General features: G+C 35.3%; 1 protein-coding gene across 1 annotated transcript in view; it reads right to left on the bottom strand.

Moving 5' to 3' along the window:
- The window catches only part of ATRNL1 (attractin like 1), a 511,175-nt gene that overhangs the window by 207,567 nt on the left and 280,388 nt on the right, over window positions 1-23,220 (bottom strand). Inside the window, exon 26 of the mRNA XM_068397981.1 lies at window positions 22,775-22,853. Coding sequence (XP_068254082.1) covers window positions 22,775-22,853 — 79 coding nt within the window. The remainder of the gene's footprint in view (window positions 1-22,774; window positions 22,854-23,220) is intronic.

Raw genomic sequence — 23,220 nt, 5'->3', positions numbered from 1 at the left:
ACTACAAATCAGAAGTTTTTGTGCAGAAAGACTACTTTTTGGCTGTGATTATGAATGGAAATCTCTCTGCTTGTACCTCTGCTACATGTGTATACTACAGAAGGTCTACAGAAATCACAGAATGGAAACCTTTAATTAATTGCCAGATACATTTGATATTAACATTTGATATCTAACATGTGAAACTTTCATCCAACAACTTGTGTTCTAATCTCACGGGCATTTGTTGCTCAAAAGGGCTAGAATTTCCAGATTTTGTTTTAACCATAAGAAACACCAGTATCCTAGACTTTCTGCCACCAGCACTCTTCTGCCTGTCTGGATTTATCAAAGAATGCAAGCTGGTAGCAATATTCCACATATGTTCACTTTGTATAATCCTCAAAGAACAAAGGAGCTCAGATCTGCAAACAAAGTGAATGTAATTCTTGCATAGACCTTTTGCAGTATTTCCTCTTCCTGGGTAGTAGGAGGAAACACTGGCTTTTCTTACAGAATTTTGTCAATCTTCAGTAAAATCTTAACCATAATCATGAATTATGTTCAAGGATAAGCTGACATACTGTGTATCTAAATCCCTGTACCGTGCATCTGTCTCTAAAAACAAGAGGCACTACAAGTTGTTCTGTCTCAAAACACGTGAAATGCACTATACATAAATGAAAGGCAATTATTTATGTTTGTGACATTACTAATTAAAAATAAATAAACTGCAGAATTATTCTGGTGTAATTAAGGTTACCTGAGTATATGCCACAGCCACTAAAAGAACAAGAGCAGCACAAAGACAGCCACATTATCATATGCCAGTTGGGGAGGGACACAGGAAAGGTGAGAGTGCACCCGTGTGAGCATGAAAGAATTGGCAAGGCATCTTGGCTGCGAGCGAACATAATCCGATTCCTGGAAAATATAACTGCGTAGGTTTGCTTTACCTAACATGGAGCAAAAAATGGCAGCTGCTTCTATAAGGATTCAAATAATGTATAAAATGTAACTGTCACCCTCCATGAGCAAATAGTGAAAGTGGGTATTTAGCTATGAGCAAGCAGAACTTATCAGCAAGTTTTCAACTAAAATACGTTGGAAAAAATGCTTCTTTGTATAATATATGAAATGTGGATCATGAGTTTGGAAAAAAAATCAAAGCAACGTCGTTGAAAATAACAACCATTTTATCCTAACAGATGGCCAGGTGGCAATATAATGCTTTGTTAACTTTGTAGCAAGGGCACAAAACATTTTTGCCTTTCTAATCACCTGAAAAAAACAACCCTCCCCCACAAACCCAAAATCTCTGAGCTATTTGTATATCAGTGCTCATCTGCTGGATAGAATTGTTGTCATTCACACACCTCTTATTAAGGTACATTTTATGAAACTCAGATGATGACATTTCATTCAGCTCCAATAAAGGTACAAAGAGTACTGTAATAGTTATTGTCCTGCCTAACAATGAATATTGTGATCATTTTCAGTGATGTCAGTGTTCTGTTCTTATACTGTTGTTATAGAAAGTATGTCTGGTATGGATGTGAAAGGTGATGAGGACATCAGCCCAGATAATGGGGCAGAATCCAACTCTCACAGAAGTTACCAGGACCTCATAAATTGATTTTAATTAATTTTGGACCAAAAGTATTACACATAATTCTCTGTGCTACAAAAAAACTCAAACTTCGTAGAGTTGTGGGCAATTGATAAGAGCAACTGAATAAAGGGACATGAACACTGATTGCAAAGCAAATTCACCGGAAACTGTGGCTAAATATCTCTGCTGCCTTTGACATCTCCCATTTTATGGGTAAGCAAGTCTTTAGTTTTCAGTGATGTCAAGCTTTGAAGGTTTAAAGTTTGTGTATTCAAAACCATTTTTTAGAGACACAACCCAAAATATTATCTGACACTGATTGTCTATTTCTCTGTACTAAAATAAAAATGTCAATTATTACTAAACATAAAAGTTTAAGCACCTCAAAATATCTGAAAGTTGGAAAATATGTGCCAAATAGGCAAAGATTTCATTCTAAAGGTTTAAAATCAGAACAAACACATGCCAAAAGCAATACAAAACAGCACAAAATATTGCTTCAGGTATTAAAATTCCTGCTGCAATGGTAACTTTCATTTGCACTTTTTAAAAAATGCCATGCTATGAAAAAAACAAAAAGAGATTTCCACAGTGCATTGTAGAAACATTCCGAACCTCTGCATCTCCAGAGAAAAGTTCTCAAAGATACCAACAAAATCCCAGCAACTTAAAGAAAGACCAGTGATCATTGCTGCCTGTTTTCTTTGAGTAACCTACAATAAAATTCAACATATAAAGACTGGAAATCATGCCAATTACATAAAATACATGGGGTACATATGATTATAGTTGTAAAATGAAACAATTTAACTATGAAGACTTTGCAGATTTTTTTAGTTATACTCATGAACAAAATTATTCTGCAGTGGCAGAATTTGCCACAGAACTTAGTCCTCTGACATAAGTGGTGTTTCAGACCTGTACTCCCAAAATTAATTTAAAAAGGATAAGAAAACACACAAAAGAGAAAAAAAAAAATTATAGAGGTAAAGTAGCGAATGGCAACTTTAATATCTACTATGAAGCAGGAGCTGACTTTCTCCCAAGCTATTGAACATTTATTAGATACAATATGCAGTGAATCAACCTTGATATACTAAATTCAGAATACAACCTTGTTTTGGATATTAATACTCTCTTCCAAGAAAAACAAATGAGCACATGGAACATAGGAAGTTCTAAGGGTCAGGGTGTAAAAGAGTGAACATTGCAGTTCTCCATTTACCACGCCATCTAACACAGCCAAGTAATATCCCCAAGAACCAAACTCTTTCAGCAGTTCCTACCACAGAGGCACAAGCTGAAAGTTGTAGGAGCATTTATTGGTATTTTTGCAGCCCTTCAGTCTACTCCTTTTGTGGTGTCTTTTTTGGGGGGTGAACGGCTTATTTTGTGGTTTGTTTGTTTTTTTGTTTTTTGTTTTGTTTTGTTTTTTTAACATATGGAATACCCATATATATATATATATATACACAGAGACATAGACAGAAGGGTAAGCAGTTATGATGAGAAACTTGCATCACATGTTACTCTCAGTTTATGCTACTCCCAATAATACAGGGGAATTCCTATGCTATAATTTTAGGCATCTAAATCAAGTTTCAGGCCTCAGTGGAAAGAGGCACACTAATCCAGAGGGCAATGCAAGCCCCCTGCCAGCCCCAGCTGGTCCTTTACTTTTGCAAATGCACTCTTTCTATGCGTAGGACAGTCACTGAGACACCATGATGGCAGATACATCTATACATTCAAGCAGGTTAAGCTGCAGAAGCAAATAACTGTGGGAAAAATATGTAGGTAACAACCTATAAATTCATCTTTAACTTCAAACAAAATGACGGGGTGAAAGCTTTCTGCATTTTCTCCTTCACCTGTACTCCTCAAAAAAATGCACTGACTTGAAAGAAACAATCTTAACTTGCTAGCTGTGTCTGAAATTAATGTTGATATATTGCAACTTGTTTTTTCTTATTTAAGCCACATATTACAGTTCGCTTTTTCAATTTCTGCATTACTTCATATTCTGCTGTATATGTACCACTAATGAGGAGACAACATTTAAATTAAAAGCATTAATAAAACGCTGCTTGTAGATATTTTTAAATTTAAAAAATGTCAAATGTAAATAACCATCTGGGGATCTAAATAGTTATTCTTTTTATTTCAGAAAGCTTACAGCAAATAAAATACTTCTGGAGAATTAAAGATATAATCCTTTACTATTGCACTGACATACTTTACAATGTTTGTGCTATATTGATATCTGATACCTTTTTTGATAGTTTGATACCTTTTAAGCCATTCATAACCCTGTTATAAAATAACATAATCACACCCACCTGATGTAAATCTCTTCCTATTGGAACTTGTTCGTATTTTCTTTTATGCCCTCCCTTTGAGTGGATACTAAACCATGGCTTGCCCAACTTCTTAGAACAAATTAAACTAAGAAATACCATTCCTTGTGGTCATACTCAATCCTTAAGTTGATCCCTGTGGATGGAGAGAGCCCTAAATGCTCATGGCCAAATTTAGAGAGGTTAAGAATCCTCAGTTTCCCATTTCCCTCCCTGCATTGGCCCTGGGTAGTGAGGCAAGTGCTCTCCTGGCACAAGACAATAATATTACGCTACTGCATTCTCTCATCTTCATTACACCAAGTTGCACTGTCCCTTCTGTCCTCTTAAACCTTTTGCACGGTGATTTTGACATTTAATCTTTAATGATCATTATGCACCAGCAATGCACTCAGGCAAAGCAGTGCTTTCTCCAAAGAGTCATCAATCTAGAGAAATCATTTTGACAATTGAGTTCAAGTATAACAGCCAAAAGGCAGAGGCCTAACCCTCTAGAAGTGCCAATTTTAACAAAAACACAACACAGCTGAGATGTGTTTCATAAGAGCGTATTCAAGTACTAGCAAAATAGAAAAGACACCTAACAATGAATAACAGAAAGGAGAAACTGATGTATGTGATGTGAGAGGGAATGAGAACAGCAGAAAAATCAAAGATAACAGCTATACAATCAAAATCAGGAGGACAAAGGAAGAAAGACAAGATGAATTAATATGCTTATTACAATCTCTTCCCATATTTTCTGGCAGAGACTAATATTATAAGAAAACTAATATAACTGAACAAGTTTCTCACTTACTTGGAGAGGCTTCTCATGAAAAAGCTTTGCCATAGCTAGTATTTTCTTCTAGAAGCTCTCTGAATAAGTGGCAGATAGAGAGTGCATTTGTGTATTTGTATAACAAAATACTAAGTATAACTGAATTAGAGCTAAACATGAAAGAAATGTTGTTATAGCATGATACAAATAAAGCTAGGTTTATAGACAATACTAACATTATTTTTGAAAAAAAAAATCATATAGTTGAAAACTTACACTATTCCTCTTGTCTAAAATCACAGCAACAACCTTCAGGGTAAGTGTCAGGACTCTGAGGGCACTGAGGTCTTAACTGCCATGCTGCCAACTGGATGGATTTGGACCCACTTTTTAGCCTTGTCTCCAGCCCTGTGTCTGGCCCTGTGCCATTTTTCACCTGTCTGGACACCCTGCAAGGCCCTCAGATATGGCTCATTGCCGGGGCCATCGATTGACCTCATTTCTACCACCCAGCTCTGCCCCACCAGGTTCTGCCCCTGCAGGATGGTGCCAGGTGGGGGAGGGCACTTCCCACGCTGGGGTTACTCTCAGCTCCCCTTCCCATAGGGCATTTGTGGCTCACCAGCAGTAAGTCACTGGCCAACTGTTCTTAATTTGATTGTGCCAATTTGTTTTTTCAGGAACACTCTTCATCCCAGCCTTCAGATAAGCCCCAGCCGTGCCTAACTAGCCATCAAAGGCATCTCCCATGAAGCAAGAAACACTGAACAGATAGTGCCAAAATAATCTACAGGTGTAAATATTACTTACACACTCACCATAATAAATGTCCCCAGATACCTCTAACCTTTTCCCTTGAATGTCTAACTGATTATCCACGCAAAACTCAAAACAACCATCCTCAGCCTGTTTATACCTTCAAGGTTGCCACTTCTGTTTTAGAACTTGTATTCTCCAAAGCTTGCCCATGCTTTCCAGCAGTTGAGCAGTAAAGCACATCACTTTACTCACACAAAGGTAATACAATTAATGGTGTATATTTGAACATGAACATTAAGACAGCGACACAGTTTTTTCTTTCTGGGAGAAAGACATTTGATACCGATATCATGGAAAGACAAAAAATATGGATTTTTTTAAGAAATGCTTTTTAGTATTATTTTCTGTTTATTAAAAGATTAAATCCAAACAGAACGCCACTCTGTCAAGGATGAGTTTCCATTTTGAGCAAAACTATGATTATAAACTCCCTAAGACACCAGGAAGATATATTTTTTTTCCTTATCTAATCAGTGGTTCCCAATATATATAGCTACATAATCTCTTCAGAGACTTGTACTAAGTATGCTGGCCTCACACACATCTAACAATGACCTGCTGCAAGACATGATTGTACTTGAATTTGCACAAGTTACTACTTCATTGTTATCACAAGCACCAGCCATTCAACATCAAAGGCACCTTCACTTATTATTGAACAAACATTTATCTTGAAGAAGAAACTCTACAAGTACATCAATGAGACATATTAAATATGCTCAACAGCTAAAATGGGAATGAAACTCTCTAGAACTTCAGAACTTTGTTCATTATTATCAAAAGTACATAAGCACCACTCGACAAACTTTTATGTGAGTATGGGGGGCAGTGTCACAGTGTAGTTTTTTTGAGGCAAAACATTATTCTCATTTAATCAGACAAAAAAAACGCTACTTATCATTTGATTCACTGTCTTTCACAAACAATTTTACTTTCTTACCTTTTCCCTTTGTTCACTTAATTACTGGATTGTTTTAAGAACGTATGAAGATCAAAAGCTGATTTTATGGCACTTTGAGGTGTAAAAATCAAAGACAATCGTAAATAAAAGATGATAAAAAATGCAGCTTTTTGCCCTTCAAAAATAAAAATTTTATTTTTAGAATGCTTTTTGTTGCTTAAAATAAAATTGATGTTTGGGAATGGTGTGAGCTACAAACCGTATTGGATTCTGCAAAGCAATCACACCCACCTGACGGAAAGCATAGCCAAGGAAGGTACAGAACAGCTACACTATGAAGTTACCATGCACATTTTACCATATTGCAGCATTTGCGTTCCTCAACTTTTTTTGAAAGGCTAGAAGGCTTATATAAAATATCACAATTGGGCATAACATCACCTAGATTAGAGCCAGTCAAATAATTTTAAAGGGCAAAGTTTTAACCCCACTAAATCAATAGGAAATCTGATAATAGCTTCTATAGGATTTCCCTTCTAGCAATTTTATCCATTTGAAATTTTAGTTTGCCTTCTAGCACATCTAGAAAAAGCACTAAATGTAGGTGGAGTTATGAATGCATATTCTTTATTTGCTCATTATCCATTTGTGCCATATTATTATGGTAAACCAGAGAAAGACAGATACTTTCTGTTCACAATATTATAGGCTACCTCATCCCACAAGGCAGAACTAACTGGCAATAACTAATACTCTATTCAGAAGACTGTTTACCAATAGTTTGAAAATCTTTATTGTATCTGATTCCTTTATGACAGTAATATGAAGGCACTATGAGCAGATAAAGCTAGCTCTTAACATGAACTCTAGGGAAAACACTGCCCTGAGTAAACCTGGGAAGAGTTTTCATACAGGAACAAAAGTAAGAGCCAAGTCAATGTTTTTCATATGAAATGCAAAAAATGCAATTGATTTCCTATGAATACCATTAACATATCTTTGACAAACTTCAGCTTCAAGTAGGTTCTTCAACTGGTGGGTAGCAGTCCAGTAAATACATCTTTTGAAATGAACTGTATCCCAAACTGCTAACAGGGACGAAGCCTGCAAGGAGCTGAATCTCTGATCAGAGAAACACTCTGTAAACACTTACACTACTTTCCCACTTGGAGGACACTGAGCAAAATAGTATGAAAGTGCTGCATGACAACTGGTTGCCTGAGGCCTCCCTCCATTATGGGGAGAAAACCAAAGCTAGTATTTTCAGACAGATATATCTTGCAGCTCACGTTGGAAAGAATCAAATAAGAGAAGAAAGGAATTAAACCCACAAACAATACTTCCCTTCTCTTGGAGTGAGAAGTCCCAGAAACTATGAATATCTATACTGGATGTAGGAATGCTGCAGGACTGAGCAGTAAATGGGCACTTAACAGAAGTTAAGAATTGGGACGAAATGAAAAAGTGAAGCCAATGCGCAAACTGATAGCACAAATAGCATCCCGTAAAATATTTGGATTAGACAAAGATCCTTCAAAGGTAGTGGAAACTTTTCAAAATTATTATATCAGAGTGGCCTGAGTGAGATGCTGGCAAAATAGAGGGATATAAACTCTTCTTCATAAGTCTTAGCTATGAATGAGGATTTTATACAAGTTGACAGTGAATTTTTGACTGTATCAACTACTAGAAAAAACTATTTACTGCTGGGATGCTAGACTATATTTCTTTATATCCTATTTTGCTAGCAATCCAGCTAAATCACCCCATTTCTTTATGTTAGAAATATATACTTACTTGCCTCTTCCATCAAAAAAGTTTAATCCAAATGAAGCTGCTTACTTCCACTAAAAGTGAGATTTTCAGCCTGTAGATAAATATCTTTGTCAAAAAAGGTGTTTGATAATAGCTTCTGTGTCATAGTATTATTTCCAGATAATAACAGCCTTGTATGTAGACATACAAAGAACAAAATAAAAAACAAATTGTAGGTGTTTTATTCATTTGCTATTGGCATGCATTTCAATTGGTAAAACAATTTAAAGCAATTTAATAAAGCTATAATTTAGCTCTTGTGTCACACTGTGCTTGATCCAAATTTTTTTACCCAAAACCACTTTTTAGGCACAAACAACATGGAAAAACTAATAATATATTCAAATACTGATGATGTCCCAAACACTGTATTTCAATGACACAAATATCCTAAATTAATACTATATTCATTTTAATTAGAATTTGCATTTCAAAGCATTTTTGCTCAAATTACATGATTTTATGTAATTTGTACCAATGATTCAAGATAAAAGGAAAGCCAAAGGTTTTATATAAATTATTAGTTATATAAAGGAAGAAAGTACGCTTAAATTATGTTAGCTTCATTCTAGCAAACAACAAGCCATTCTGAAAGTAGTGGAAATCTATTCTCCATCTGCAGGATAGATAAATAATCTGTCATAGGATACAGGAAAGCAAGAAGAATGATTCACAAAGATGCAGTATTCTACCTTTTATAAGAATTCTGTACATGTGCTAAACAGTGCTGTTGTAAAAAATGTGTACATGTATGTTAAAAGACCACTGAAACTGGTTCAGCTAAAGGAGAACCAGAATAATTGCAAAAATATATATTACAGAAAAAAAAAAAAAAACCACAACAAAGAACTTGCTCAATTGCTGATCTGTGTATGGTTTTCAATTTTAATCTCAAATAAGCTCTCTTGCCTTGCTTGCCACTGTTACATAGAAGCCAGTAGAACTGCACAACGAAAGGCATGTTAGGTCCAGAACAATTAATCCAGCTCAAATCATGCAACCAAAAAATACAGAGAGCAGTTAAAGTGAAAAAAAAAAAAATCACATGGTGGCTCAATCAGTCAGTTGGATGGACATCATGGATATGAACTTAAATGCTATGAAATGTAAGGGGCTAGTTTTGATCCTACTTTTCTAGTATCTGAGATTTTGCAAGTTTTAACCATGGCACATGACATCAATAACATCAAAGACTGCATTTATGCATATGAGAGTTATAAAGAAGAAAGCTGCCACTTAAAAGCCTTTTCAATGGAAAAATAACTGAACTTCTGGATAATTACTTGCCTTTATAGTCATTTGGGACACAGTTTCGCAATGGAAGTATAAATATCAAATTCATGTACATTTTAAAATAGCCTCTAATGAGGAAGTGCAGGTATTATTACAGTACTTGCCAGCACTTCCAACATTTCAAAGTTATCTTTCAATGACCTGTGAGATGTTTAGTCATGCTGAGTTAAAAAAAAAAAGAAAAAAAAACACCACCAAAACCAGTTCATGAACTAGAGATTTCTTGATTTAAAGGTAGACATAAATTATGAAATCAGATATATGCTGCTGGAATTTCATATCACCTAGCAGTAGGCAGTCTAAGAGAAGCTGTGGATGCCCCATCCCGGGAAGTGTTCAAGGCGAGGTTGAACGGGGCTTTGAACAACCTGATTCAGTGCAAAATGTCCCTGCCCATGGCTGCAGGGGTCAGACTAGGTGATCTTTAAAGGTCCCCTCCAACCCAAACCATTCTGTGATTCTGTGATAAATAAAAACCTGACTTTAACATTAAGTGGGCTTTTTTAATCATAAGATCATACGGTTAAGAGAGACCTCAGGAGACTGTTAAGAGATTATCCACCCTCCTGCATAGACATATCTGTCTTCTATTTTCTATCCTATATTTGCCTACTCTACCCTTAAATGCTTTCAAAGGACAGAGAGTCTCCAGAATCTCTAAGACAATCTATTCTAGAACTACATTATTGTAGTCACTATAATTAATTATTTTTCATTGTGCCTCCTGAATGTTCTTTGCTGCAACACAGGCACCTCACTTGTCCTTTCTATGACAAACACAGCAAACGCATTATTCTGTTCCCTATCTTTAAGGCTGTTATCATCTCTCTCCATGTTCCTCTTTTACACTATACAACTATAGACAGCCATACTTTCCAGTTGCGCTCCTCTGAACATTTCCAAATGTTCCATACACTTTTTGAACTGGAGTGTTGAAACTGGACATGATGTTCCAGTTAAGGCCATACTCAATAAATCATAAGAATTAGATGCCTTAGAGTTACTACTACTACCACCGCAAGTCAGTAATATATTCCTTTTTTGTAAATAGGTTGCTGTGGACTTACATTCAGCCCTCGATCAGTTCTGAAGAACTGTAGCACAGTCAGACTTTTCCTCATGCTGTTTCTGTGAAGATGACTATTTTTACCAGGTAAAAAGCTTGCATTCACCAGTATGGATATTCTCTCCAATTTGTAAAGACTACTTTGAAGCCTAACCCTGCCTGCAACACACTTGCAACCCAGCTTCTACTATCTGCAAGTTTAATAGATATATTCTCTAATTGCATAACTTAGGTCATTAATAGAAACACTGATGAGTTCTAGAGCTAGGACAAATCTTTGAAGTTAACCTACAGTTAATGCAGTTAACTAGAGTCAACATGTAGTTAATATCTCATTTTACTGATAATGAACATCTAAGTTTTTATGACCAGTTTTGCTCCTACTCCACAGCTATATAATCACGACAATGTTTTCTTGCCTTACCTATTCATGTATCATTTTAAAGCCTTTATAATGCCAAACTGTACAAGCATGAGATGCTTTTCCGTCCATTCAAAAGGACTTTTATCCTACCTTGGAAAAAAAAGCATATTCATGTGATTTGCTTCATGAAAAAACATCTAGGCTTTTAATCTTTTTTTTCATAGGTGCTTACAAACAGCTTAGTTTTTATTGAAGGATGTTTCTGGGAATTTACTTACCATAATTCTCTGGCTCCTCTTCTCCTCCCTTTCTACCAAAATGATTTATGTTCATTGTTTTCTACAAGCTTACACACACTGGATGCTCTAACCAGAGGTGAAACTTGGACATTTCATGCATGGTTGATTTAGTCATTAACAACATTAACAATGTGGACTTGCTTTCCATGTGAATGGGGAAAAGGACAAGTTCAGGAATATTATTAACAGACACTGTTAAGGTACTAAGTAAAAATGTGGTGTGCCTCATACTTGCATGTGGGTCATGTATGCATGGGTATGGTATTTTTGTAAAATGATCCCACTGTTCTGGAAATATTTTTCCTTAACTTTGTGAAGGCATAAATTATTATGGTAGGTAAAAAGTAGTGCAGAATTGGTATTGTACATCATTAACACACTCAGCATAAAACTCTAAGAAATGGGTGATTGGTTTTAATTAAGCTGAAAATGAAATATGAGGTATTTCATACTTTCATAATGTATATTATCAAAAATCAAAATTTGTATTAAATATAACACATTAAAATAACAGACTGTATTTCCCAACACGTTTGTATCTCTGATTAGTAGCAATGCACCCAGACAACAATTAAGAGAGCAATCCAGTGTCCATTTCCTAAATGGACAGATGCCTAAATAAATTGCCTAGGGACAAATAGGATTATTGGGGAATAAAGCAAAACAGTCATGAAAATAGGCTCCCCAAATAACAGCAACACCATCTTTAATGAAAAGCAAATCTTTAATGAAAACCTGTAAAACTGAGTCTGTTCTACAAATGGGGAAACTGATGGCCCAGGCAGCGAAGTGATTTGCACAAGGGCACCTATAATACCAGGAAGTAAATGACAGTCTTCCAAACCCAAACTTCTCCTTACCAGAACATACTGTTCCTTGCCTGCCTCCTCCAGTAGCATTTCTGATCATGGCTGAACAAATATAAAAGACTAAGAAACTACAGCTATTAGATATGGTAAATTAACTGGGATTTTCAAAATGTATGTGGAGCACAGAAAGCCAAAAAAGCTCAAGCTACAGGGTTCATTGTGGTTTAATTTTTGTTAATTACATGTGGGCCAACTGATTGTTAAAGCAGCCTAGAGTAATTTACCGATGTTACAATTTAGCTGCCATGATGCACTCAATCCAATAAATTCCAACCAAAATATCAAATGGTATTCTGTTTTTCAGAAATTACTTGTGTATAAATTGAACAGCATGGATAAAAATAATAGTCTGTTCCAATATTCATTTTCCCTATAGTACTTTTGCTACTATACAACTGCCCTAAAATAACATTACATTAATTTTAATTAAATTTTGCATTTCAAAGCATTTTTTCCACATATAGTATGTTTTTATGCAACTTCTGTCAATACTTGAAGATAAAAGGAAAGCCAAAGGTTATATGTTAATTATTAATTATCTGCTGAAAACTAATGTAATGAGCTTAGTTTATATCAGGTCACACTAACTCTCAACTATTGTTTGTGAACTGTTGGAGCAATAAAAACTGTAGCTCCAGGAAGGATAAACATTGCATCAGTATACCCTTGAGAAAGAATAACTACTCTACCTTTTTGTAGACTTGAGTGTTGTATACTCATGCTTTCTTATAAAGGGTTTTTGGTTTTGTTTTTTTTTTCAGCCTAAGGTTCCACCATTACTTTGTATTTGCAGGTTCCACAAGAAATAAGCATTCATATGCCAATTTTGTCACCATGTACCTACTTTTTATTTCCTTCTACCCAGAGAAGAAGGAGAAGTCTAGAAGGTGCCCAGATGAACCACACAGCCACCGTTTCCTCAGAGGGATGACACCAAGGAATGTTTGTATGGTACAAATATCTACAGAAAGTGGAGAAGTTCCCTATAGAGTTTGTTGATAGCAACAATACTGACATTCACGGCACTGAACACATTCTGCTGAGAGAGTAAACCAATTAATAGTGCAAGCACTGAAAAAATAAGCTGGTGAAGTTAACTAATTTCCAGTTGCATTGATCCTTGAATTCTCTTTGCATTGAAAATTATTAAAGCTCTGACCTTAGCAGGGAGTTGCCCACGTATAAGAAACTTCAGCGCCTTCAAAAAAAATTTAAGATGGAATAATTGTGTATATCACCAACACTAACTTTACGAGAGAAAAAGGTCAATGTGGTTATTTTAGAAGGCATGTGTTATCCATGCTGGGCAAAGCGAAAAGCAAACACTTTGGAAGAGATTCAGGCATGACATTAATCCTTCTTTACTGCTACTCAATTGCACACATACAGAAATGTACCTAAAAATCAGCTCTGAAAAAAAAAATATATTCGATATATATGCAAGAGGTTGGACATTTGTGGAAGCAGATATATTTGTGGAAGAACATCAAGCTGTCTACAGACCAGTAGCGAATGTTCCATACATTACAAGCAATCAAAATTACTGTTACCCTGATTTATTATAGTTTTTAGAAGATATGATTAACATTCAACTGTAAATAAACAGAACTTTAAGTAGAAAGGAGGAGCAGAATAAGAGAGGTGAACTATGTATGTCTTCTAGGCTTGGACTTTGAGTTGCTTTCCTGCTCTTTGGAGGAAGGACAATTCTGACTTAGTCTCCTTTATGCTTTCCCTGTTGCAGCTAACTCACCTGGGCCAAAGTTGTCCACCCGGTGCCACTAAAATTGCTCCCAACTCTGAGAAAAGCTAAGGAGGAACTAAAGAGGAGTATTTGCATTTCCCTCAAAGAGGTCTTTCTGTAAACCCTCAAACCTTTTCACTCTCTCTTCACAGCAGAGTTCTTCCAAGTTTCTAAGCGTTTTTGTTTGCACCTAAAACCACTCACTTATTTCTTACAGGGCTTTGGGGAATAGGAGGTTTGTCTGTGTTTTAATAGTGGACAAAAAATTGACACTATACTGCAAACACCAAGGAAATACAGATGTAGAATCTTACCACTTTGGGCCAGTATTCAACACCTGCTCTTTTGTTTTTGTTAAGAGACTAAAATGAATCATCCATTTTGGTGCAATCCTCTTTACTTAAAAAGAACATATTGAGTGTCCTGATTCCTTTAACACTGTGGAAACAAATCCAGGCGACTTTTCTTCTTGGAAATTCAAAAGAAGTTATCTGGCTTCTTCCCAGGGCCCCACTAAGGATTGCCCTTCTCACTGTCTGCTGCTTTTTGCTGACAGGTAGTTTGCTAAAAATTCTCCTAATGCTCTTATGTTTACAACTAGTCCCATGGAAACCTCTGAGACTGTACAGCTTAACGGGTTCCTTAGGCTCTGCCAAGTGGCCAGTTGCCTCAGGCAGTCTTTTCATTTTGGCCAGTTCTCTCTTCCTCTTAAATAACTTTAATTTTACCTTCCTGTTAACTTGAAAGCTTAACCTAGTACACTTGCAAGATGTAACCAGGTCTGCGACAGATAGCAGGAATTAATATAGTCCTTTATAACATTAATATTATCCCCAGCAGTATTTTATACTAATATTTAGAAATCTCAATTTGATAATAATTCTACTGAACAGAATACCACAACTATTAATTTTAAAGTACTGTTATCAGCACTAATAACTACATCCAAGCTTCCTTCTATGCATACACCCAGAAATCACACATAATGAAATTAGTTTGTTTTGATTATTGCCTTTTTGGATTCTTCAGGTTAACTACACTATGCAAATGTAAGAAGGAACTTTGACTATTATGTTATGAAAATTGAACAATTTTCTTCTCCTGGTCATATGTACATATAATTAAAACACCTTAGTTTACATTCCCCCCCATTTATTTATTTTTTTAATAAAGAGAAGTAGCCCACAATTTTCCTTGCAAAATCTATTGTCATCTGTTATCTTCTTACCTTCTGAAATTTTGTGGAATGAAGTAACAGACTGATCTGCTAGCAAGCTTTCATAAATGCCTTGCGTTAGCTAAAAGTGTGTGTTTTATCTGCACACACACATTGATTTCCTGTGCCTTTTACGGATACTTGTTCAAAACAAAACATGTTTACATGTACTTACTTTAAGAAAAAAGTACTAGAGGTATTAGAGGTACTAGAGATAGGAATGAATTTTCATAGTTTAGGTGTACACCCTTGAATAGCTGATTTGGCTTTGTTTCTGTTCCAAACTTGGACAGCAGAAAAGGTAAAGCCAAAAGCCAGCTCTCTACTTTCAACTTACAGATTCTTTTCAGCATTAATTAAAAAAAAAGTAAGAAGAAAAAAAATACTTTATCCTGCCAAAGAATATGGTAGTACAATGTATAAGAAAATTATATACCTATATGAGTTCTAAAGAAGGACAACTTCAAGAGACAAGATATAATATAATATAATGTTCTTCATTTCTCCTTTGGACAGGATGATTTTAAGATGAAACTGACAAACTTGTGGAAAGAAAAGTCTGCAAAGGAAACCAGAGTACTACTTTTTGCCTTACAACATATTTATCCCATGCTTCAAGGTTTCCATTGACTACCTGTAGTGTTTTCAAATAAATGTTTGCACTTACTGCATAATTTGACTCCTGTTTCTATCTCTGCTTCCCTGGTGATTTTCTTAGTACAGTTAATTTCCTCCAGTCTATATACTACTTCTACACTATTCCAACAGATCTCTGCCTCCATAGGCCATGCCATTGCCCTAAAGGGCACAGAGCTTTAGAACTGTGTGGGGCCCAAATAAAACTTGGGTCAACTCTATGCAGCCAGGTCATGATGAATTCCTACTGAAGATGGCAATTCATAAGCAGAGTTGACACAGGACAGCTAGGATTACTTCCTAGGATAAATGCCTCTGGCAGGAGATACATAGCTGCCAATAACTTAAGACGGGCTCTTCAATCTCATGCCCCTAGTCTTATGATAATTGTTCATGGTAGCCTCTTACCACTGTATGATGTTTTGACATAACTGCACTACATCAACTCTGTTTAACTCACCCCTCAAAATAAATCTTTCCAATATACTATTGAGTCTCTCACTGGCACCATTTAATACTTCTCTTTACAGAGAATAAGCATGATGTGAGTAGTGCTAATATAGGAATCAATCAGGTGCTTATTTTTACGGAGAGCATTATAAATACAACCTCATTTTTACAAAATTAAAGCAAAGATTAACTCTCAGTATAGGAGATTTGACTCATTGTGTTATTTGTATCATTAACAACAAGTCAGTCCCCCACAAGTATCACAGTATTAAAGTGAACACTGCAAAAATTCGGTGGGATGAGTTGTCATTTGGATGTGTCTGTTATACTGACTGCAGAGGGAGTCCCGAGACAAGATCCAGTGTCAACTAAAGAGGCATATCACTTGAAAGGTTCATTCAGAGAGGAACCTAAATTTTAGGTTGGAGAGAACTCAGAAAATGTCAGCCTAAAATAAATGTCCCAGTTATCCTCGATAAAACTAGATCCACAGTTGAAATAAGCAGTCATAGCTCTATTGATTTCAGAAGAGCTTGAGCAATATAACAAGTTCAGATTCTAGTCCTATGAATAGCTCTTTTGACTTCAGTAGGATTACTCACACAGCCTATGAGTAAGTACATATAGATAATGTAAGATACTTGCTAAGCAACAGACAAGAATCCACCAGAAAAGTGTTCTGTGAGGTTAAAAACTTTTAAACATAAAGCATGTAAATCATATAATCCTGTAGACACCTACACACATGAACAATATTATGCATTGGGGTACTTCAATGATATGTATTAACATTTTTTGGTTTCCTTACACCTACTATTGGTGGTCCTTTGCCCACTTTAAAACATATAGATGAACCAAAGTACTCCTTTTGTTTGTTGTTCAAGAACACAACACATTCTGTGTATTAATATTCGTAAACTAAACAGGTTGCATTCCATAAACAATATTACGTACACCAAAAGCCATTATTGCCTTTTCTAAAAGCAATACTTTCAAAATACAAGTGTCGTTACAATATAAAGTAAAAAGCTCTAGCTGAAATTCACATATTGTCTTCATTCATTAGTACTATTGACATAACTGAACTTTCTTGTTCTTATTAGGGTTACCATAGAAATAAGCCTAGAGCTATTACATGAATTGTTACTGTTATTAAGAAGTAGTCTATTTCAGTTTCAACTGTGTGTTTTTAAGAATCTTTGAATATTTAGGAGAATAAAACTACCTTGATATTAAAATCAAGGCTAGAAAGGTGAAGGGTTTTTTAAAGAAACATAAGCTTATTTAATAAAATTAAGCAATGAGTTGTGTGGCACCCACACACTTATAAAGCAAGCATTCTCTATAACTCCATGTTTTTATGCTTGTATATGCTATTTTTTCAGACAGGCAAATAGTGCACAGCTGACTGTATAATAAAACGCTCTATATAAATATGAAAATTCCAATAAAGGAATGATATTAACCTTTAGAGTTAGGCAAGAACCTTACACATATAATAACATGCTTTCAAACATTTTTACATAACTGTGCAACCATGCATTACTTTCTCATTTCTCAAGAGACTTTATAATATATAAAAAAGAGGTTTTTATAAAAAAAAAATGTAAAACTGCATTTTAACTAATTGACTGATCCAATATACACAAATGTCTATAATGACACACGACACATTGGCACATGAATGTATTTTGTGTGCGTCTGTGTCAGGAGAGGAAGAGTACGTCTGTATGTACGTCAGTGATTGCATGACTGTGGATTAAAGGTAACAATTCTTTAAAACATCTGGCTGAATGAATAGTACAAAGGGTATCTGAGCAACAAATGCTTTACCTTATGAAGGACAAATATTTTGCTAAAATATCTCAACAAGAAGCTGTGTGGTTTATAATCCCATCTGTATGAACTTTGTTAGGGACCTCAGTGCAATCTTGTCAGCAAAAAGTTCAACACACTATTAATAAGAAATCATTTGGATACAAATTTTATCTGCAGTCTGGTGCCTTTTAATCAGAAGTAGTTCAGGAAACAAAACCTTTGAGCCACTACAAAACTGGCAGGCAACCTATCAAGCTTTTCAGTAATATGATCTATGAACAGATTCTCTTCTACCCATTCACAACAGAAGATTGAATGAATACTTTAGGTATGAAACATACAGAGACAACAAATAACATTCTCTTCAATTTTCTTATTTAGTAAATCTGGGTGATATATCTTTTTTTGTATAAAGAAGGAAAACAGAGTCAGATTGAAACTTCATGGATGGCCTCTTGGGTGAATTCTGGGTATAAAATGCAAGAGGCCTAACAAATCTTTCGGGAGAAAATGACAGCTCTCAGTTTTTCATCCAGTGAACTAACAAGTGAAATTTCACCAAGAAAGGTACTGGTAGAAAGATTTGTGAGTCTTTGGAGGAAAATGAAGGATGAGAGATTAAAACCTAGAGTACATATCTGATCTTTTTATGTAGTATAAGACTCTCCTAAAAAATGCTTTGCTGCTCCTAAACTTTGCACTACTTAGGAACTCCTTTACCTTATTTGACAAATGAATATATCTTGCGCTTTGTCTACTCCTACCTTAATTTCCATCCTTGTCTGCAAATGTTATCCTGCTCTGTAAGTAGGAATTTGAGGTTTGGTACCCATGAGAATGTTCCCAGTTCCTTCTGGTTTGCTTCTCAAGAAAGATAGTGCCATAAGAATGCTTCAGAAATCATCTCATAACATTCTGTATTATTCCTTTCAAGGATCAAGCTCTCTCAGACAAGCAATATTTCACTATCTTACTTCAGCCTTTCTTAAAAACCTTTTTTTTTAAATGTCACAGATCCATGGGAGGTATGGGTGGGGGAAGGTGTCAAGGGATGCCAGGCAGGAGGTAGTTCATGTTCTCCTGCTCAAAGTTTCATTGATCTTTTTGGAACTGTGAAATAAAAAAAATGATACTTCCCATTTTCTTTCAATGCAGAAGGTGAATAACTTTGATGGTATAAGGTGAGAGAGAGTCTATCTGCTCTTTCAGAAGGCAAGAAAGAAGAAGAGAAGCTCAGCCAGAAGTTAAAGTATAAATATAGATGTTCAAAAAGCCTTAGATAAAGTGTATCTTAAGAGGCAGCAATGTAAGTAAGAAAAAGACGAGAACAAAATTTTGTTATGAGTAAAAAAAATTACCAAAACTCAAGGACTTGGCTTAGAGAAAAATTATTTCAACTAATTAAATCGAAAGACCAATAGATATGGGAAAAGGAAAGTTAGATTCAGTGTTGACAAACATCAGTTAAAGTCTTTTGAAAGACACTACTTATTTATTTTCATAGACATAATAGTTTCTTACCTGTAAATATAATAGAGCCTAAATTGAAATTAACTGCTCAGTAAGATTTGGGCAGTGCTCTGAACAGTGGAAAGCAAATATTTTGCTTGATGAGCAATGAATCAGGAAAGAAACTGGAGAGAAAATTTCCAAATTCATGGGAAAATTGAGACATTCCCAGTACACAATGCAAACAACTTGCTCTTGCTTTGTATTGGATTGAGGCCATGCTACATTCAATTTGGAATCAATAATGACCCAATTTAGCCAAGTATTAAAGTCAGAAGGCAAAAAAAGGACAAACTTCTGAATTTTCAGCTACACATAAAGTCTACAAAAACTTCAAAAAATTATTTGCTTACCTCAACTGCCTTATAAAATTCATTACTAAAAGATCACAAGAACTGGATAGTAAAGTTTCTCCTCCTCTAGGGGAAAACAGACTGGGATGAACAATAAATGGATGAAGAGCTATTAACAGCAGCTTTTTCATATTTGTTTGTATTCTTGTTATATTTCACTTCTTACTGTAGTTTTTGTCCATATTGAAAGTAACATCTGAAGAGTCAAACATTTCTGTCTTTCAAGAATGATGAAAGGGACGGAAAGCTCATCTGCCTGGTGGGCTTTAAAAGTAGGCACCTCAGAATTTCTTCAACAATAGATTGCCTTCTACTTGTATGTTATTCATACAATTTATTTGTAATACTTCATCCTAAAACCTCACAAAAAATGCTACCTATAGAAACAGGTTCTCTGGTCTAGATTAAAGGAAAATATTATGTGGAGCATTATCAAAAACTTGTACTTGGCATGAACTGCTGCTGATGTGCAATATCAGATTGTAAATAAAAGAGATTTGCTTAAACATTTAAAATTCATAATGCTGCCACACTCCAGGTACTGTTTAAAATAGGAAGAAATACATACTCGTGTAATTTTGAAATTAAACAAGGAACATTTCTGAATGAGAGATAACTAAGTTTCCCCAGTTATATTAAAGAATAACCAAGGATCAGAACTGAAGCATGGACCTCAGAATTTTAATCCAGTTGCCAAGTATTTGTTTCTATTTTGCTCTTCCAAAAAAGCTGATTTATGTTGTATTTATCAGTCAGCTTATATGAGGTTTCATACAGTCTTAGAAATGCTTTTGATGACATTAGGAAAATAAAGCTTGGAAAACTTCAAAAACTTGTTAAATGACTATGTGTTCTTTATAGGATGATGCCTACAGACTACATTAAAAATACTATATTTCAAACACATAGAAGAGCAAGCACTGAAAACAGATTAGAACCCCTAGATCTGTAAACTCATGTGTTCATATTTGTTCTTAGACATGTCAGCAAACCAGCCTTATTAACATAAGAAATGAAATCAAAGAATTGCTATATTCCATCACAATACAATTTTGCACAGAACTATTAATGAGTTAAGTATTGAGACAAATTCAGACAAAATATTAATAAGTTAAATAGTGTAGTTTAAAGTAACTTTCACCTGTATTTTGCAAGTAACAATAAATATATGAGCACTTGCCCTTAGAGGGAGATTACGCTTAATAATAGTCACCTGAATAAAAAACTACCTAAATGAAATAACTATGATAATATACATTTTGCTTTGTAGCACCAGTTCAAAGCTAAACCTGGCCATTTGTGCGCTATAATTTCAGTGAAGGAAAATTGTAAGTGCTAGTTACCTGGCACTTTTAAAACATATATAAATTCACTGTAGAACTACAGTAAAAAAAAAAAAAAGTTAAACATTCATTGTGCCAGTATACTAATAATATTAAAATAACTAATTTGAGAAAGGCTAGATTTTAAAAAAAAAGCACCAAGATTACAGTACCATTAAGCAAGTGCTTTTTCCAGAAATTATCAAGATTAGAAGCTTCAAGGGGAAAAAAATCACTGTCTAAAAATTATACATCTTATTTATGAGAACAAAATGAAATGGTATCTATCAGTAAACATCATCTGAATCACGCTATACACACGCAGCAGTACACATAACCTAGATTTAATCTCATATAAAGTTAATCATTTGTTAAACTGATAAGAACAAATATTTGGGCCAAATTTTCCAACACAGATATAATGATTTAGACAACAAAAGAATAAGATGACCTTATATACGAGTATTTATTGAAGAGTTTCAATTGTGCCATGGTTTTAATGACAGAATTACTGATAGTAATAGAGATAGAATTTTGCTTAGAATAAAAAAAAATTTACAAACAAAAAAGAAAATAAAAAAAGAAAGTATAAGCTCTTTGCAGAGAGGGTTGTCTCCTACTATATGTTCCAATGACGATAACAACACAGCCTAATTCACAGCGTCATTTAGCTTCCTAAAAAGTTTCAGATGCTACACTATGATCCTCTGTGTTCACTCAATTTACCAATGTTTTTGCACTACTGTTTTGAGACTGTTGAGAATATTGGGATGCATTAAACACAGTATAACCAGCTGGTTATACAAGGCAATTATCCCTCTGTATTTAGCATTGGTGCAGCCTCACCTTAGGTATTGTATGCAGCTCTGTGCCCCACAATTTAAAAAGGATGTTAAGGTACTTGAATGTGTCCAGAGGAGGGCAACAAAGCTGGTGAAAGGGCTGGAAGGAATGTCCTATGAGGAGTGTCAAGGACTCTGGGGTTGTCTAGTTTGGAGAAAAGGAGGCTGAGGGGCGACCTCATTGCTCTCTACAGCTTCCTGAGGAGGGGAAGCGGAGGGAGGTGCTGAGCTCTTCTCCCTGGTACCGAGTGACAGGATGCAGGGAATGGTTCAAAGCTGCATCAGGGAGTGTTCAGACCAGATGTTAAGAAACATTTCTTTACTGAGAGGGTGGTCAAACACTGGAACAGGCTTACCAGACTGGCAGTCAGTGCCTCAAGCCTGTCAGTGTTTAACAGGCATTTGCACAATAACCTTAATAAAATACTTTAACTTTTGGTCAGCCCTGAAGTGGTCAGGCTAGACGATCCTTGTAGGTCCCTTCCAACTGAAATATTCTATTCTATTCTAAATATTCCATCATAAAGAAAATTTAGCTGTCTGCAACCTAGTGCTGCAATTTCTTTTATTTTTGACATGAGGAAGAAACAAATTTTTCTTCTTTAGCATAAAAAGACCAGGGTAAAAAAAAAAAACACGTTTAGAGGGATATTTAATTTGTGTATACAGGAGAAAGTGGAGGTGTGATTGTTCATCAAAGCTCTCAATTTATTCTGAAAGAGAAATCTACCACAATAACGTTACTGATACCTCTCTCCGTCGAGAAGCCCAACAGGTTTGTTTGATTTTCCAAACGACAGCAGCTACCAGCAGTAAGGATAAGAAACAACTGCAATTACAAAAAAAAAAAAAAAGGTAATTGTAACATAAGGGTCTGAAAATGCTTAATGGTTTTAGGGTATCAAAGGTAATGAAAATACATTTAAGTGTGGAAAAAAAACCCACAAAAATAGAGGAAAACTAAACTCTACCAGGATGACAAACAACAGCCAACCATCCAAGTTCAAAGCCAAAAGAGAATGCACACCTCTGATGCGTGGTTGTCTCCATAAAATGCTATTACTGTCTCCATTAGCATGGGATAAGCTCCATTACAGCTGTCTACATACCCACAATAGTCTCAACAAATATGCACTGCATGTTCCACATTTAGCAGATGGAAAAAGAAGAAGAACTATAGCAAAAAATGATAGCAA

The sequence above is a fragment of the Nyctibius grandis genome, chromosome 4 (genome assembly GCF_013368605.1).
Source record: "Nyctibius grandis isolate bNycGra1 chromosome 4, bNycGra1.pri, whole genome shotgun sequence".
NCBI lineage: Eukaryota > Metazoa > Chordata > Aves > Nyctibiiformes > Nyctibiidae > Nyctibius > Nyctibius grandis.
The sequence above is the reverse complement of the archived record's forward strand: the minus strand, read 5'-3'. Positions and strand labels throughout refer to the sequence as shown.